Source organism: Chelonia mydas, chromosome 4, assembly GCF_015237465.2.
Source record: "Chelonia mydas isolate rCheMyd1 chromosome 4, rCheMyd1.pri.v2, whole genome shotgun sequence".
Taxonomy (NCBI): Eukaryota; Metazoa; Chordata; order Testudines; family Cheloniidae; genus Chelonia; species Chelonia mydas.
Genome location: NC_057852.1, coordinates 21188295 through 21206327, shown reverse-complemented (window position 1 = coordinate 21206327; position 18033 = coordinate 21188295). Strand labels below are relative to the sequence as shown.

The window sequence follows — 18033 nt, the reverse complement described above, 5'->3', positions numbered from 1 at the left end:
GAGTTGAACTAAGTCTTGCTCAAGAACTGCTCATAACTAAAATTCAGTTGATTGTTGAAACTCAGAAGCCTCGGTATTCAAAGTTTTTGTGACTACACAGCTAAAATTACATGATATTGTTACTATTTCCTGATTGGATGACCTAACTTTTATAAATGATTATAAATTACTTCTGCTTCTACAAATTTTGTTTCTGGATTAAAGGAATCTCTGCTGTGAGCTTGAAATGTGCTATCTGGGAACAATTATACGAGTAGACAAATATTTGCAACAATGAACAACAAAGAGGAACAGGCCAAATCAAAACTCTGGTTTTAAACAGGACTTTTTTTAATTACAGGTAAAACAAGTTTTGAAAAGTCTCAGCAAACCACCAACATTTCCATAAAATTGGTTTTTCATAATACTGGGCTTTAACTAGTCATCCAGTTGGTGATTCTAAGTAGCAAGTTCAGTATCCGGCAAAGAAAGTATAGGCGTCAGCAATACAAACTTTCCCTGATCTGCTCTGTGATCTAGAAACATCACATTGGTAGGAAAGGGAGAGCAGTTTGGTTTTTCCTTGCCAGTCCGTTCTTTGCCCTCTGAGGCTGCTAACAAGAAAGCCCATTGTGCTAGAGGTTGGAGTGAGGTGATCACTGTTCCATTAGTGAGTGAGATTAATTTCAAATAGGCCAGTCAGTCAGTCATCAGATAATAATTCAGTCAATTAACCTGTTCGGCTTGGATTAGAACCAACAACTTGTAACTCCCTGTTGAATGCAGCTTAGTTTTAAAAGTGATTTCAGTTTACATTATTTTGTGCAGATGCTTTCTTCTGACACTTGGCATACAATTTTGCAAACCTAAGTCCTTTATTCTAGATGCTCCATTTTAGTTCTCTTCTGGCTGCTTTTGCCACATCTGTATTTGTTTTGTGTGTTCTCTTGGCTGGAACTGGAAAAAGATATAGCAATGCTAGCCAGGAGATTTAACTTTTATTTGTAGTGTTTTTTTGGCTCTCAACAAGTTCAGTGCTGCTGTCACTTCTTGACATTTTAAAGAGACTCTTGTTGGCTTCCTGGGTCAGTTTCATCTTCAATCTGTCCTAATAGAAAAAAGTATGCAGACAGCCACAGAATTTCCACCACAAGGGAAGGACTTGGCCTGCCAAAAGGGAGAGCAGAAGCTGTCATGCTTCATGATTTTAAAGTAACAAAAATAAAGTGGCTCTTTTTCCCCCTTCAACCTGTGTCCAGCAATTCGGTTTCATCTGAACTGGCTTAGACCAGTTTTAAAGATTTTCCACTGGAACCGTAACTTGATCTTTTTAATTGTTGTGCAGAGCCTACATGAAGGGTTGCCGAAGCCAGTGTTCACATATTGCTAGAGGCCCCCTGGAGATAATAAAGCATGCGTGCTATGGACCAGGGAAGCAAGCAAGCATGCATGCATACTTGTGGCTGGATGTCCTGCTTTCTGAGGTGCCCCCTACTAATCTGACTACGTACCAGAAGAATTTCTCCAATGGGTATTAAATTAATGGTCCCCAAAATTAATGCTCTAAGCAGGAAACTATGCGGTTATAACTGTGCCTGGGTGTAGCAGAGAGACTTGCTTACGATTACATAGCCAGCAAGAAAATGTTTCCATGTCTTCATTTGCTTGATGGATGATGGGTCACTCGGGCCAAGAACCATAAGTAAATTGTCTCCCCTCCCACACACATTTTGCAAGAGTGAAAAAAATGGAACCGTGCACATCAGCGCACCTAATCTAGCATGGGCCACTGGGATGTGCTGGTAAAGCCAGGCACTGTCCTGACACAACCTATGTCAGCGTGGTGACTGAACAGCAGCCAGCTGAATCAAACAGAGCAGATTACAGCCACCCAAGTCACTGCACTTAGGAGTTGACCAGAACATCACTCCAGAAAGCTGGCTTTCCCCTTTGACCCCTCCCACCATCACGTTCCGGAAGTGGTTGGCAAATCAGGGGCAGTGCAGGACTGAATTTCCAGAAAGGAGAGGGAAAAGGAGGTATTGCTGCCCAAACAAACTTCCTTTCTTGTAGCTGTGATGGGGCACCACGGCAGCTACCACTGTTCTTCTGTAATGTCTGCTTCCAGACAAAGACCTTCAGGGTAGGGCTCCACTAACATATGCCAAAGCTCCCTCCATCACAGCCTGTAAGAAGCTAACCTCTTGAGTAAGGATTTCACGTGTAAAGGCCACGCCCCATTCCGGGCACACACTTGCCATGTTTGGAAATGTCTGTATCAGTGCTTTTAAGCCTCTAAACCCTTTGAGATGGGGACCCATTCAAAGTCTGGCACTGATGTTCCATTGTACAGCTTTGTGTACACATACAGTGCTACGTAAAGTAACTAAAGAGACAGGTCTCTCAGCTTTAGAGCCCCCTTGTCTCCAAAGTACCCACAGGCTGGCTGACCTTCAGGGAATGCTGCCATGCCTAGGTTTTCATGCAGGCATTTTTGAGTAGGGGGCAGCCCAAGGAGTATTGATGTTTAGTTTTTGGTTGTTGCTAATTTAGTTGAGACTGTTTTGCTAAGGTAACTGCCAAACGTGCTTGAGTAAATGTAAACAGGTGCCTATTTTGCATCTTTTGCTATAAAAATAAATAGACAACAAACATAGCATTGGACCTATGAAGTCAGAGAGAGAGAGAGAGAGACAGACAGACAGACCCAAAAACACACCTTGTGGGTACGGATCCTTTGAGGCCCCGACTCAGCAAAACATTTAAGCTCCTGGGCCTAGATCCTCAAAGAAATGTAGATGCCTACCTCCCACATCCTTAACTTCCACTGAAAACAAGAGGGACCTAAGCATGTGCCTTAGTACTTTGCTGAAGTGAGGCCTAAGGGTCTAACCAAACTGAAATATCAAGGGGGAGGGTGAAAAGTAAACTGTAAATTAAGAAACAGCAATTTGATACCTGGTCTTGTTATTGGGCGAGATCAGATCACCCCAGTAAAACTCATCTCTCTGATTATTTTCATGAGTCCAATGCATGCAGCCAAAACGGGGGTTACACAGCACAATCCCATCAACAGGATACAATAATACTTTGCTCCTAGTGCATGAAGTCCAACCACAGAGCTCAGCCTCACAATATCCCTGTGAGGTAGGGAAGTATCACATGGGGAACTGGAGCACAAGAGGGTGAAAGTGACTTGCTCGTGAAAACCAATTCTTTTTTTCCTAAACACATTTTATCTTTACACGTTCCACCCTGACATCTCTCTCGTCAAAATAATTTCAACACAAATAAATCAAAATTTGCTTTAATATGCATATATATATATATAGATATATAGATATATAGACACACAGCAATTCATCCTTGATACAGAGAACAACAAACAGAAGATCCGTGGCACACTTCTTTGGAGAAATCTTTCACATATTTTTTCTCTTAACAGATCAGCTAAGTTTTTTCACAGATCTGGTTTTAGTCTCTTTAAAGGATTGTACAAGGCAGCTAAATCTTATTCACAGAAGCCCCAGAATGCAGTTTCATTGCTGGAAGCAGTTAAAATATATCAATTCCCCCTTCTGGTTTTCTTTACACATCCTCCCATAAGAGGCTTCATCTCGCAAGGTGCCGACCACCCTCAACTCCCAGTGAAGCTGACAGGAGTTGAAGGAGCTCAGCACCTTTCAGAATTGGGCTCCAAGACCATAGCTGTACCCCATTACACGTGAAGAACTGCTGATGAGAAGAGATGGTTAAGGACGATTCAACATGGTTATTTTTAAGACCAGTGTTCCCCATTCATAAACGAGACAATTTACTTTTAAAAACTAAACACATGCGCGCGCACACACGCACAAAACCACACTGGGGTGATACCAACACTTGATTTACCCACTAAAACAATGGGGGAGAGGAAGGAGCCCCCTTGCTTGAGCACATCCAAAACACAATCACACAGCAACAATCTGGAAAGAAAAAGACTGTGTACTTGTCAACCAACCCGATGTACAGTAGTTTTTTATCAATATGCCACGATTCATTCTCCGCCTGGACCGCTGGCAACATTAATACTGCCCGTGCTATCATCCTGTTAACAAAAATCACTTAACGAAAGAAAACCACTATTCTTAAGACCTTCACCCCACTGCCTTCATTCTGAAAATTACATTTCACTGCTATAGCTTGGCTGCTGAGCATCAAGGCTTTCTGAAAGAAAACTAGACCGTTCTCTATGTAATTCCAAATAGCTAGAAAAACTGTTGAAAAAGCTCAGTTCAGGGAGTTTACTGTGATTTCTGTGGCAAGCAAAAGGTTTACAAACTTGATCATCATCTTAGAAATACTTTTTGATTATGATAGACAGTGCATGGAATCTAAACATTGACAAGAACCAGACATTCCTCCGGTGGACAGACATGCACCTTCAATTTACAAACCAATAAATTTATAAAGAGACATCAGGTGGGTTACCTTTTCATTTTTGTTTGCTTATTTAACAAGGTCAAACAACATTGCTGCTCTGTTCTGAGGTGAAATACTGGCCCCAAAGAAAAAGTCAACCTCTGCTTTACTAAGTGGGAGAGGGAAAATAACCTGGTACTTTAACAAGACAGGTCCATGCAAAACAGGTGGCAATGTGGTGCAGTCAGTATTCACACAGTTCGTAGCTTCAGAAAAGCAGATAAAAACAAATTCAGAAATGCTGTTGCTGGCCCAGGACTCCTGTTGACTTGTGGTGGTGACGGTGGTTACTAAAAGTGCAATGGATACAAAGCAAAGATTGCCAAAAAGATAATGTAGTGTTTAGAGAAAGGTATGGGGCTCAGAGATTGCATTCAAACTTATTGCAGCTGTTTGGCTTCACAGCCAAAAAGTATTATTGGCCTCCAAAAAGGGAATGGGACAAGCAGAGTCAAAGGAGAGAAAAATACAAGTCGTTAAGATGAAGCAAATGCAAAATAGATTATACACCATTTCATAATTAGGTTTGGTCAATAAAAGGTCAATAAATACATCAAAGAACAAACATTTCTTTAAAATACCTTTATAATACATTACCAGGGAAACCCACCCTCATGAAAAGTCAGGCCAATTTGATTGGACCCACACTCTCTCTGCAAATAGACTTCTCTGCACTGTACATATTTATAGGCTTTGTCCAGTCTACACGTTTCATCTTTTGTTTTCAGTTTAGTATGATAATACTAAAGTGCAGTGGAGTTCTGGCACTAGCATTTTATCCTCCGCTCTGTTTAGTGTAAGTTCAAACTGGCGAGGGAAATAGAAGTGGAGAACCTGGGAATAAGAAATCTCACCACAAGTTAATGAAATAGCGTAGCATCCAATTCTCAGTTGGTGTAAATAGGTGCATTGATTTAATAGAGCTGTGCCTATGTACACCTGCGGAGGATCTGGTCCATTCAGCGGAAGGTTGTTTCTCAGAGACTGGTACCTAGTGCTGCCTTTCATGTTCCCATTTCTGGAGTATAAAAGGCTACAGGGAATCATAGTGATGAGCAAAAATTTGTTGTGTAAAGAATCAAAATTTCCCCACATTCATATTCAATATTCTTGGGGGGAAAATCCTTGTAACAAAAATGTACAAGTGATTTCTCTTGCTTTTTACTTAAAGTCTCAAAATGGCTGTTTCCTACCTCATTTACTATAGGTGATTTCAAAGTTGATCTGTACCCTTCTTAATCTTATACATTTCCTTTCCTTCACCCCTCCGTCCCCACCTTTTTTGCTTTTCTCCAGTGGAGTTTGATCAATACTTTGGAAAACAATTCACTTTATGAAACAGGGAGTTGGAGTGGGGCCTTTTTTTGGAGGTCATTTGGATAACCAGGTTCTAAATCATCCATTTCATTTGGTTTAAGTGTCTCCAGGAAGGACAGATAAGAACATAGCTATTGCTGAAACAGCATCCTAGCCCCTCACCAAAACCAAACCAAACCTACACCATACATCCTAGGAGTGCCAAAACCAAAAGCAATTTTTCACAGGGTCTTTTCTTCGACTACAGAAGTCTAAAACAATCTCTGGGCCCAATTTTAATGCCATACTGCTTGAAACATTAGCTTCAATGAATTCACTCCCAATTACTAACATGAATGAGTGTAGAATCAGGCTCATTGTGCCTGTGTTGTGATGAAAGTAGCACAAGCTGAAATTTTAGCTTTATGGTCCTTTTTTGTCTTCCTACTTCAATATAAGTCTTGCCTTTGGGATTTTAAATGTGCAGTGAAAAAATGCATTTGCTTAAAAAAATTCTTTATATTTCTATATACAGTATTTGTAACAGCAACAGATCTCATGAATATTAAACGGAGTTCAGCAAGCAGCCACTACATATTACAAACTACATAAAAAAGGGGTCCACCATTAGGAAATATTCTCTTAGGTGCAATGCATATTGCAAAAATGACCTGAATTATATCACAATAGTGCATACAGATATGCAAAAATCATCCTTCCAAGGAAAAATTACATTCTCAACACAAAACAGAGAGGAAAACAAAACCCAAACAAGCATACGGCCACTCAAAAGAAACAAACTCCCTGTCTCACTGATTCTGGAGATAATAGAAATTGAAAATGGAGGAAGCACTCAGACTGAGTGATGAGAATCACAACTTTGGGCATTAGGAGACCAAATCTGAGGTGGTCAGAACTCTCCTCCCCACGGTGTTTTATAAATATATTACTACATTACAGTGTGGGTGAGGATTACAGTGTCCTTTACTCACTGAGTGAGCACTGCTTTCTCCCATATCACGCCTTGAAACCTGTTCATGGCATGTGCATAGCACACCACAACCACAAATCTGGTCTTCCATTATTGCTCTCAACTAGTTTGTTAGACTATTTTGAAAAAGGCCCATAGCTTTGCCTCTGACAAACCATTCACAAACCAGCCAATATTGGACATTAAAGACCAGACTGCTCAGAGATCTCATGAAATATCCTGCATCTATTGCATTAGGACGCAGGGCTGATGTCTGCATGTTGTAATGCTCCCGTCTCACAGAACCACCTGTTCTTTATCCAACAGGAAAGGGCAATAACTGTTAGATACAGGAGAACTTCAAACAGCATCTTCAAGTACAGCAAATTACGCTTAAATAAAAATAATTTAGAGACAAAACACTGCCACGCAGAGTAAGAAGGCAGCTCGCGACTACCTCTACGACAGGCTGAGAACTTGCGGACTCTCACAGCAACTCAATGAACAGGTTACTTCATTTAATATTTATTTTATTTCCCCACTTGAATGAATCAATCAGTCTGGAAATTCCATCACACACAGGGCAGAAAAGTTATTTACAAGATGGAGACACACCCCAAAATAAATTTAAATGTACAGATTTATACCTGGAACCAAGGATGGGGGAAGGGATGGGGACAAGAACAAAAACAGACAGACAAACAAAGGACTTTGCCTTTTTAAACAATATTGCAGTCAAACTCTGACTCCGTCACAGAAGAGCTCCATGTCTCCAGTGTGAATGGGGCTTTCGAACTATTAAATAATGGCATCTTAGATATAGAATATTTGACAATTTAAATACATTAATTACTTCTCAATAAATATTGCATGGGAAGGCTACTGCCTTGCGACTGCCGCCCCCTTCACTCCTCACAGGACTCAATCTTATCTTCACTTTTTCTTTTTGCAATGGCAAATACTATTTCATTTTTTTCTTGCTCCTCCCTAAGAGCCTGGCCCAGGGCCAACTGAAGTCAATGGCCATCTTTCCCGCTACTTAAATGGGCCTCAAACCTGGCTCTAGGCTGAAGACAGGTAGCAATTCTTCCTAATTAATAATATCTATAGAGTCCCTTCAAAGGGAAAAAATAGAATATAGCTTCCTGATTTGTAGTTTGCTATAGTTGCTCCCTCCTGTCTACTCTCCACTTATGGAGCCTGTATTGACTATGGGCCTGATCTTACTCCCTCTGAAATAAATGGGAGGTTTGCTGCCCGGTTCACTGGGAGCAGGACTGGGCCCTACATATCAAATTTTACAAGAGGGTTTGGATTCTACATTATTTCTGAACAAACAATCCTGTAAGGCAGCAGCTGTCAGCAGCACCTCTGCATTAAGTGGATCTCCTCTTGACAAGGCCTTTGCCCTTCTACTCTCTTTAGCTCGCTTTCTTGTAGGAATAGCACTGTCCAACTATTAAAAGTGTTCACAGGTGGGCTTAGGCAGGTCCCATGGAATCTGGGGTCCATGATCAGAGGGCTTCCAGGTGGAGCAGTAAGTCAGAAGCAAAAGAACAGGCCTCAGCACAATGCACAACCGAAGTCCTGCTTCCAGTTGGGCTGGGCTATCTTGTTTAGGAGGGAGAGTCTGTGTTGGGATGGAAGTGGCTGGATGGAAGGAAGAGGCTGTCTGAAGGGTGGAGAGGGGGCTGCAGGAGGGATGTATGGAAGTCACACTGAATCTCGGTCTTCATTTATCCTTAAATCTATCCCTAAGCGTCTCCTCTGGCTCCTGCAGAGTCCCATACTGATTCCTAAGACAGGGTGGTAATAACCCTTCCTTTCCCCTCCTCCTCACCTGTGACATTAAGGCAAGCTGCACTGCAAGACAAAAAGAAGAGGAGGATTTCAATCCATCAGTCTGGAACTCCAGCTTGTTAGTTATACTTGTATCAGAACGCAGGCTCCGAAGCGTGCAGAAAGGCCTGACTTTTCTATGCCCTTCCCAGGCTTCCTGAGAACAAAATTTATGTTCATGAACACCTTGGACTGTGTGTTTTTATTTGGATCAGTTATTCCTTCCAAAAGGAATGTGCATGTGTATGTATTTTATTATATATAGACTGGGAGAGAAATACGGAACTTGCTCCCAGTTAGGTTAGAAGGGCTTATCCCTGAAATGAACTACGGCTTTAACCAAGTGGTAAGACACGAGGAGGTTTCTGAAGGTTCCGTGCAGCCAGAGGAGACGAGAGAATGGAATGTTCTTGTGCTTATTTCTCTCTTAATACAAGAGGTGGGGACTTGTTTTCTCATAAGGCTCTCCAAAGAGTCATGCTTCCCTTCCGCTAGCTACACGGGAGCTTTCTTGGGCCTCACGTTGCAAGGGACTGTCTCAGTCTTATATGGGTCAAGGACATGGCTTTAAAAAGGAACAGCTTTTTGAAATTCAGACCTCTTGCTTATAATTTATTGAACCCTAAAACCCTCAACAGGCACCTCGGAAAAGGAGTATTGCTTCATTACAGCACATGTATAGATCTGTTTCTATATGGATACATGGTATGTGCAAATGCTTCCTTTTACAATGGGGAAAAGGGGCTAATTCATTGCAAAGGTTTTCCTTTCTGTAAAATCAATATGCACAATTCATTTGGGCATCAGCATTCCCAGCAATCTAGCATAAGTCGAGTGCTGGTAGAGAGGACCGGAGAGCTAAGGCACACTATTAGATATGAGGATGGCAGAAAGCTTTACACAATAGGAATTCTTTGCCATCTGGCTGGATATAAAAATATTGTGAATGTAGTCTTCAGTGTTACTGTCATCTGCATAACTGTATCTTTAAAAACACAACTTATGGTAAAGAAGAGCTGCTTGCAAATCTAACAAGAATATCTGAATATTCTCATTTGTGTTCCTCTGAAGACAGATTTTGAGCTGCTGGGCAAAACCTATAGCTTTGCCATGAAATGGGAGTATCTCCCATATGAGGGTTACAAGACTTCAGTGCCAAGCCTGCTCTCAGATACTCACTGAAAAAATCAATGTGATTGTGTGTGAATATCCAAGGACAAAATCTGACCCTTCTTTTCCAGGTATCGTGAAAGCAGATACCTCCTTATGCAGAAGCAATTCCTCCTGATGTAAAGATCTGCAACTCAGCATAATGTTCGCACAATCACAATGAACCATTCTGACTGTCCCTTACCTTCCCTCCCCTTCATACCCAATCAGCAACAATCTGAGAGGATGCACAGTGACAACTCCCTGCCTTCCTTTCAGAGGAAAACAGCACAATCCTTACGTGCTCCTTACCTTCCCCACCCCAACTGTGTTTGACGTACGAGGCCCAAACTAAGAAATACCACAACTGAAACAGTTTGAGAGTTAATGGTTTGCATTGTGTGTGTGTGTGTGTGTGTGCGTGCGTAGAACGGAGAAAAAAATATCAAAGCAATGGTGATCTACTAAGTGAACTTGCAGTGCTAAAGGCAGTGCTTGCAATCAGTTCCAAGAGTATCAGTAGAACAGTTGGTTTATAAATGCAGTAGGGTATGGTTAGGAAGTGGGCAAGGCAGATTGCTTTGCTGTTTCTAGCTTAACATAATGCTGTTTGGTTCCGTTCAGGTCTTGTCCTCCCCCTGACATCCCAACTCCAAGGAATAAGAATATACATCATGGATTGCAGCTGTGGTATGCAAAAACACTTCTCTGAACTTTCCGATGGACATGTGACTGCTGTGGCTTTTGAGATGTTGCATAATAACTTTTGGAGGTGGACTTCCTTCTTGTCGGCACTTCTTCACATGTTATTTTTGCTGGTTATTCATTTATAGAAATGTTTATAGACCACCAACACACTGAACCTTTCAGACAGTACATTGCACTTTGTCCTTTTAAAGACAGGCATCATCAACCATGAGGCCTCCCTTCATCTCTTCAAGGTGGCCAAGTGCCACCCTAGAAACACAGTTTAAAAGTTCTCCAGTGTAGTCAGATCCCTTCCATCTTGCTTTATTTTCCCTTCCAGGCGCTTTGTATCCAACGATTCAGCCAGACAGACTGTTTCTGAGGCTTCCAAAGTGCAAAAGAGTTCAAGGTATTAACCACCTTGAGCACCAGTTAAGGCGTATTTGTTTCCAGCCTCAGCCACTGTAAACCCTGCCTAGTGTAGTGTACCAGTTCAGTCATACTACTGTTCAGTGCCAGAGTGCACACCGCTGTACTGAGTTCGGCAAAGAATTCTAGAAAGATGGGAGGGAAAAAGAAAAGTGATTAGTCAGTTTTTACACAGGAGACACATCTGAAGGGAAAAGAAATGCAACAAGAGAAATAACAGAAAATATTTTATAATAAGAAAGTAACATGATTAAACATAAAAAGAACAGGAGTACTTGTGGCACCTTAGAGACTAACAAATTTATTAGAGCATAAGCTTTCGTGGGCTACAGCCTACTTGACTGGATGCATAGAATGGAACATATAGTAAGACAACATAGATATGTATGTATATATATATATACACACATACATACAGAGAAGGTGGAAGTTGCTTGTGCAACTTAAATCTGCTCCCTTGTACGTATGCATTATGATACTGTCTTTCAGTTACATAATCACGTTATATTTTGCATAGGACTCCTGCCTTATTCAGTAAATGGGAAGTTATTCAGTATTTCCTTGTACCCTCTGTGTTCAATGTGTGGCCTCAGGCCTCATTTACCAGATACCATCCAAACTCTGCACTGAATAAAAAAATAATTTCTTCATAGCATTTCTATGGTGTTTTCGGTTTACTATCAGATTGCTTTATCAATGTATCTTTCCACACCCTCTGAAGTGAGGTGGTATTATCCCTATTTTACACATGGAGAACTGAGGCATACAGACTAAGGCCAAAATTGCAAAAAGTGTCCTCTAATTTTGGGTCCAACTTGATATGCCTCGGGCTCAGGTTTTCAGAGCCCTTAGCATTTTTATACACCTTAAGTTCAAAGCACCGCTCTCACTGATTTAAACTGCAACCATGAGTGCTCGGCACTTCTGAAAATCTGGCCCCAGGTCTCTCACGCTGGACATCCAGAAAATGAGGAACGCACAATGAGTGACCTATGAAAAGTTTGGTTTAAGTGATTCGACCAGCATCACCTAGGAACTCTGTGGCAGAGGCAAGGATAGAATCCAATTCTCCAGGGCAGCATTCAAATGCCTTAACCATTAAACCATCCTTTGTCCTTGTGCCTCATCTCCTGCCTTCTTCACCATACAGATAAAAAGCTTCATTCACTGCAGAACCCTGATTCGTTCCCTGCGTACTGTCCATTCTGTGCACTAAATGAGGCTAGGGTCCTGTGAGAAAATAGTATGGTATTACATAATTAAAGGCAATTGCAATGTATATGCACAAGGGACCTAAATTATGGTTGCAATTTAAAAAAATTTTTTTTTTTTAATGAAAAAAATTCCAACATGTGGAACCATGCTGACCCCCAATAAACATCATCAACAGGTTTCAGACCTTTACATGCATAGCACGGACCTCTATTTGAGTTAACTGAGTAACTGGTAGCAATAGCAGGCTGTTATCCCTTATGTGGGCCAATCACTAAATGGGGGTATGAGACACTTTGCCAGTGGGTTTCACACATATTTGCTGATACACAGCAATGTAGAGACTCAACTTCTGAGCTCAATTGTAGGTTCTGCAGGGGAGTGTATCTAGCGGTTATGAACCCTTACGCCCCTGTGCCCCTAGCTTGTCTCTGTCCCCCTCTGCTCCTACTCACTCTCTGGCTCCTGAAATGCCCTCACATCCTATTCTCTCCTTTTCCTGTGCCTATACCCCTGTTCCTCACCTCTCTGGATTCAAATCAGGCTCCCTCCTCCATCTCCGCACTGCCCAGGCACCAGCAAAGGAGACATTAATAACACAGGGGAGGACCGTTCCTGTGGCCCCCGGCAGACAGAAGGAACAACTGCAGTGTAAGTCCAGCTCAGCCCTTTCAGTTGAGGGGATGGCACACGCGCAGTCGGGTCAGCAGGTAGGAGCTGTCCGGGGTTTGAGCATGCTGAGTGCACATGGAATCTTCGGAGAATTTAGCTGCCAAACTCCGACAAGTCTCTGCTGAGCATGTGCAAATGGATTTTTTCCCCCCAAAAGGCTTGTAAGTCAGCCAAATACAGGTGAATTTTCATAGTGACACACACCCCTGAGATCAGAACAAATTCCAAGACTTTGCTCTATTTTTTACATGGCAGATCTTAATGGCTCAGTTCTGACACACTCCTATGGCATCATTATATCCTGAACAGACAACATGAATATTTATTGTCTTCCTTTACAGACATCAATTCCCTGGGAAATATTTACTCCATAGAACTATTTGTAATCTTTATTCCCCTTATGTTAAGAGACCACCATGAAATGAGTCCATGGCTCTTCTCTCATAATTATCTACCTTGAGTTATACACAGTGCCTACCTCGTGTCCTCGCTTATCACCAATAGAAATACACTGATTTTTACAGCGGAGGTCTTGTGAAGTTGCAGTCCATTAGATAGAAAAATTCTAATGCCGCGAAGCTTTTTCTAACACAGTGTGCTGCCTGATTGAGCATTTTAACTTATATGTTAAGTCCTCCCAGTATTCTAACAAGACACATGGAACTTTTTACTTTTATTCCTTCTTCAAGTTTGCCTTTTGAACACATCCCTTTGCCTTCAGCAGCTTGCATTTCTGTGAAAAAATTACCTTACAAGCTCCATGTTAATGGCTGACCATAATCTGAGCTTTTCTTCCTCTTTCACTATCTGTGCTGAGAGATGGCAAGGTCACAAACTTAACCATGATAATGTCTGAGTAAAGAGTGTGACAGAGATTGGGGAATCCTCTTTGCAACTGCTTGGCATGCAAACAGGAGTGATGTCAGGAGGGGCCAATGCTCAAGCCCCCTTCATGCAGGTTCTTCTATGAGGAGAGGTCAGAGCCACTGTTTTTAGTGTAAAAAATAATGACAACAAGGAGCTAAGACAAAAAATAAATAAATAAAGCAGAAGTGGCTCTTCATGGACCACGAATCCATAAGCTGAAAAAGTGCATGAATCTGAAAAAGTTTTGCTCGTCACCTTTAAATGGTGAGCTTGACTTTTACCACTTTAAATTCCTTTTTCACTTTATTTTAAGTGAATCAATCTTTCTAAGACAACCTTTTAATTAGAACAAACATCATACAGCAGAAGCAAACAGATTATACCAATAACCTGCTCACGTACTATAAACACCTTGATTTGTTTTAATCCTGATTTTGTTTGGATTAAAAAGTGCCTCTTTAAGGCAGAGTTTGCTGAGGTGTTAGGAATTTTTAAAAAGGGTCTGCAAACAAGCACAATATTAGAAGGAGAAGCCTAGGGAAATAAACCTTACCCTTATTCTTCCTGGCCAGAGCATCGGCCTGCTCCCAAATATCATAGGCATAGAGGATATAGGAAGTGATGTTGACATAGGAAAAGGTTATGCTTGGGATATTATGTAAGGCGTTGATTGAAGAACCAAGGCCTCCACTGCCACAGGTGCTCGCGTTTGATCCTGGCTGGGAACTCACAGAGCTGGCGGGAGAGGGCATCGGGGAAAGAGGAGAAGGTGTGCCTGTGCTTCTGAGGAAGAAGACGACATCATGAAGCCTTAAGGTAAGAGGTTAATGACTTGCCACAAAACACCCAGACTTCTCTTTTTATGAGCCCCCCACCATCAGACAGAGTTCTGGTGTCATATACGCATGCTCAGCAAGAGCACTGTGAAGTACAAGGCTGAGGACTAAGGTGTGGCAAGGCACCACCAAAGGCAGGCGAGATAAATAGCACCAACTGCATTACTGTACTTAAAAAGTGAGGCCAAGGTTTTCAAAAGTGACTTGGGATTTTGGGTGCTCAATTTAAGACACCTTCAAGGCACCTGATTTTCAGAACATGCTGAGCATCCACTCTGAGTCCCAAGTCGGGCACTCAATCTGTACTCACTTCTGAAAATCTTGGCCTAGTCATTTAAGTGTTTTGGCTAATGAATCCAATTCCATGAAGCCATGGTCTCCACATTAAAGAGTTTAGGCTTTTTTATGGCTATTCAAAATTTGTGTCTCAATCCAAATCACTTTGCAGATCTGCATTTGTGTTTATGGAAGCTTGAGACAGAACAGATTTATTTGGTCAGCTAGTCCATCCTCCAGAGACTGTGCAAGGTATACTCTCCACTGCTTTGCCTAGTCCCATTTTAAATTATCCAAATGATGGAGCTTCCATCACTTTCCTTGGGAGACTTTCAGTTTAATTAACCTCACTGTGCTAGGCCATGGTAGGGGTGATGGTGCTTTCAGAACCAATATTCTAATACATAAGCATTCTTTCAAAATATTTTCAGAGAGGTATGCATGGAATTGCATGCCTAGCTTGCACTCAAGACACTCAACTTCTACAACTGAGTATGCCCAAATGCCTGATTTGTTTACAAGCTGCCAACAGGATGTACACTTGGCCACGTGCGGGCACATATCCCTTATTTACACATGCAATTGCTTTAACGGCATGCCAGCCTGTTGAAAATCAGGTCCAGCATCAGTTTGTAGAACACAGCTTTTATGTTTCTTTTGCTGCCACATCCAAAGTAACTCTGATGCAGACACACAAAGGTAGCAAAAAGCATCAATAATCAGCAAGAAATTTTAAAAAAAGTTTCTGTTAGGGGAATCAACTCACAAGAAAGTGTCAAAACACCAGCTAAAAACTAATCTAAAATTCAAAATGTACTACTGTGAGCAGTACAGCATCTGTATGCGGGGACAGGAGAGATGACAGGAGAAGTGGATACATTTACAAGTCCTAAGAGGAGGAAAATCCAACATCTGTCCTCTACATCTATTAACCCAGGACAAGGATTAAAACAATGGGACCTCTACAAACAACAGTTTCTAATACATTCTCTGTTTCCCTAATTCTTTGATAGGACAATAATGTGTATGACACAGAGTGGGTTTATATTGTCTGTAAAATAAAACAAACAAACAAACCAACCAACCTCTCTCTGTAAGTTGAGGTGAGGGAAAGAAATAAGAAGCAGATAAATATTTTATGAATGTTATGCCAGCCCATAAAACAGGAAATGATTCAACGCACTCAACCCCCTTGCAAAAAGGTCTGCAATTCAAATGTGTAGGCAAACTGCTTCTGTTAACACATTACGAGAAAGATTTTAATATGTATTTTAAATAATACCTTGCAACACATGGAGAAGGTGCTTGCGTGACTCTGGAAGAATTCTGTAGCAAAAAGGAACGTCTAGTTAGATTTGGGTTTCACACTGACCTATACTGAACACTTGCAGCTTCTTCCATCTTTCTAATTTGAAACCTGTTCAATAATGCAATCAAACCCTACCTTGAAGTGTTCATTGAGGGTTCGGGAATACTTTACTGCAGTGTCTTTTTTGTAACGAAACATTGCCATGTGCAGAATAGACTGGCAGCGCATGCTGTGAACAAAAACCAGGAATCAGTGTCAGAACATTCAACGCCACTCCAGCAGCAATTCTTCTCGCCGAGCCTCAGGACATATACATCCATTTTACTGCAAATTAAAGAAAGTTTGTGCTTCCTTCCCCATATATCCCAAATATGATCTTCTCACAGTGGCTGTCAGAGAAAAATAGGAACAGTCAGGGAAGTAGATGCGCAACTCCTAACAGGTGTTATGGGCCTAATATACCCTGTGTCCAGAGCGGACTTCGGTATGTTCAACCATGGCTTCAATTACACAGTTCAGAAACCTCGTCAGTCAAATCACATTCCACCCTCATCTTAAGCCTCTACGGACTCTTAAATTACCAGCATACCAAGTGAGATTTAGAACCTTAACCTGACACACATGGTTCCCTACTGATATGCCAATTCATTTTAAAAGGAGATATTTTTAAGAATTCATTCTATTCAAATTTTTCTGCATAAACCTAACAATATCAGTTTAGCCCAACCCTCCACCCTTCAGAAAGAAAGGTCTTTCAATCTACCATGTTCGAGAATATAAAATGTCGTCACTGGGGGGGGCGAGGGAGATAGCCACATACCACAAAACAGCAAAGATTTTTTCATGTGCAGATGCCGAGGTATCGGAAAAGGATTTTAATGTCATTATAAATCTGTAAGAAAACAAACACAAAAAAATTAATGACGTTCATCAGCAGGGCTGGATTTCTCAATGACATAAATACAGCACACCATTTATGGAAAGCTAGCACGGTCCACTGGCTCAGATAGTGGATCAGGAGACCTGAGTTCTATTTCCAGCTCTGCCTATAACTCACTGTGCGATCCTGAACAAGCCACTTTACTATCTCTCTGTAACTTAGTTTCCCTACATGTAAAAAAGGAATGCTAATACTTACTCACTCATGTAAAGCACTAATTAAGGGACTGACACTGTAGTTGCACCACAGTTAGAAATCCCCTTAACTTTAGCAAGTGTTCTACATATGGAATAGCTTCAGGATTGGGCTATAGCACAGTTGTCCACCTTACTGAGCTTGGTTCCAGGTGGGCATTCTGAGGCTGATATACAGGAAAGCCAAAATGGGAATGTTAAATGCACAAGGGCAGTTTGGGGAGCGGGACAGAAGGATATAGTTTGTTGAAATTTTTCCATCTGAACATTTTAAACAAAAAATGGCTTTTTAATCAAAACATTTTAATGGGAACTTTTCACATGGTCAAAAATTTCCATATTTTCAAGGAAAAAACACAAAGCTTTTCAGCAATATATTTTGGGTTTGGGTTTTTTTTTGGGGGGGGGAGGGGGGGAGGGGGTCATCAAAAACCACAAACATTTAAACAAGAAAATTAGAAAAAAAAAATTGAATAAAAAAGTTCCCATGAAAATTTGGTCTTTTTCAACCAGCTATAGTGAAGGAAGTTAGATCATGTCTGGGAAACATTCACCAAACACTGACTGCGTACGGATTACATGATAGCCAATAGATTTCTGTCTGATTCATGCTTCCTTCAATTTGGGAGGTAATTTACATCCTTCATAAACGGAGTTTACTGTAACTGCAAAATCCCCTCTTGCAAAACAGCAGCAAACTAAAAAGGGAACTTGGCTAAAAGAGCCTCCTATAAATGGGCAGGAAAGTGTAGGCCCAAGAACCGATCCCTGCAGGACCCCACTAGAAACATACCCATTTGATGAGGAATCCCCACTGACAATTATATTTTGAGACATATCAGTTATCCAGCCTTTTAAATCCATTTAATGTGAGTCACGTTAATTTTATCTCTCTCTAGTTTCTTAATCAAAATGTC

General features: G+C 41.3%; 1 protein-coding gene across 10 annotated transcripts in view; it reads right to left on the bottom strand.

Moving 5' to 3' along the window:
• Positions 1-3270: 3270 nt before the first annotated feature.
• The window catches only part of AFF1 (AF4/FMR2 family member 1), a 164618-nt gene continuing 149855 nt past the window's right edge, over positions 3271-18033 (bottom strand). For 7 of the 10 annotated variants that reach the window (XM_007066648.4, XM_043545101.1, XM_037896827.2 and 4 more), the window contains 5 exons: positions 16803-16874; positions 16118-16211; positions 15956-15999; positions 14115-14344; positions 3271-10935 (listed from right to left, as the gene is read on the bottom strand). In XM_007066648.4, coding sequence (XP_007066710.2) covers positions 10814-10935; positions 14115-14344; positions 15956-15999; positions 16118-16211; positions 16803-16874 — 562 coding nt within the window. In that variant the 3' untranslated portion in view covers positions 3271-10813. The remainder of the gene's footprint in view (positions 10936-14114; positions 14345-15955; positions 16000-16117; positions 16212-16802; positions 16875-18033) is intronic. The other 3 variants (XM_043545102.1, XM_043545103.1, XM_037896826.2) reach the window with 1 other exon arrangement.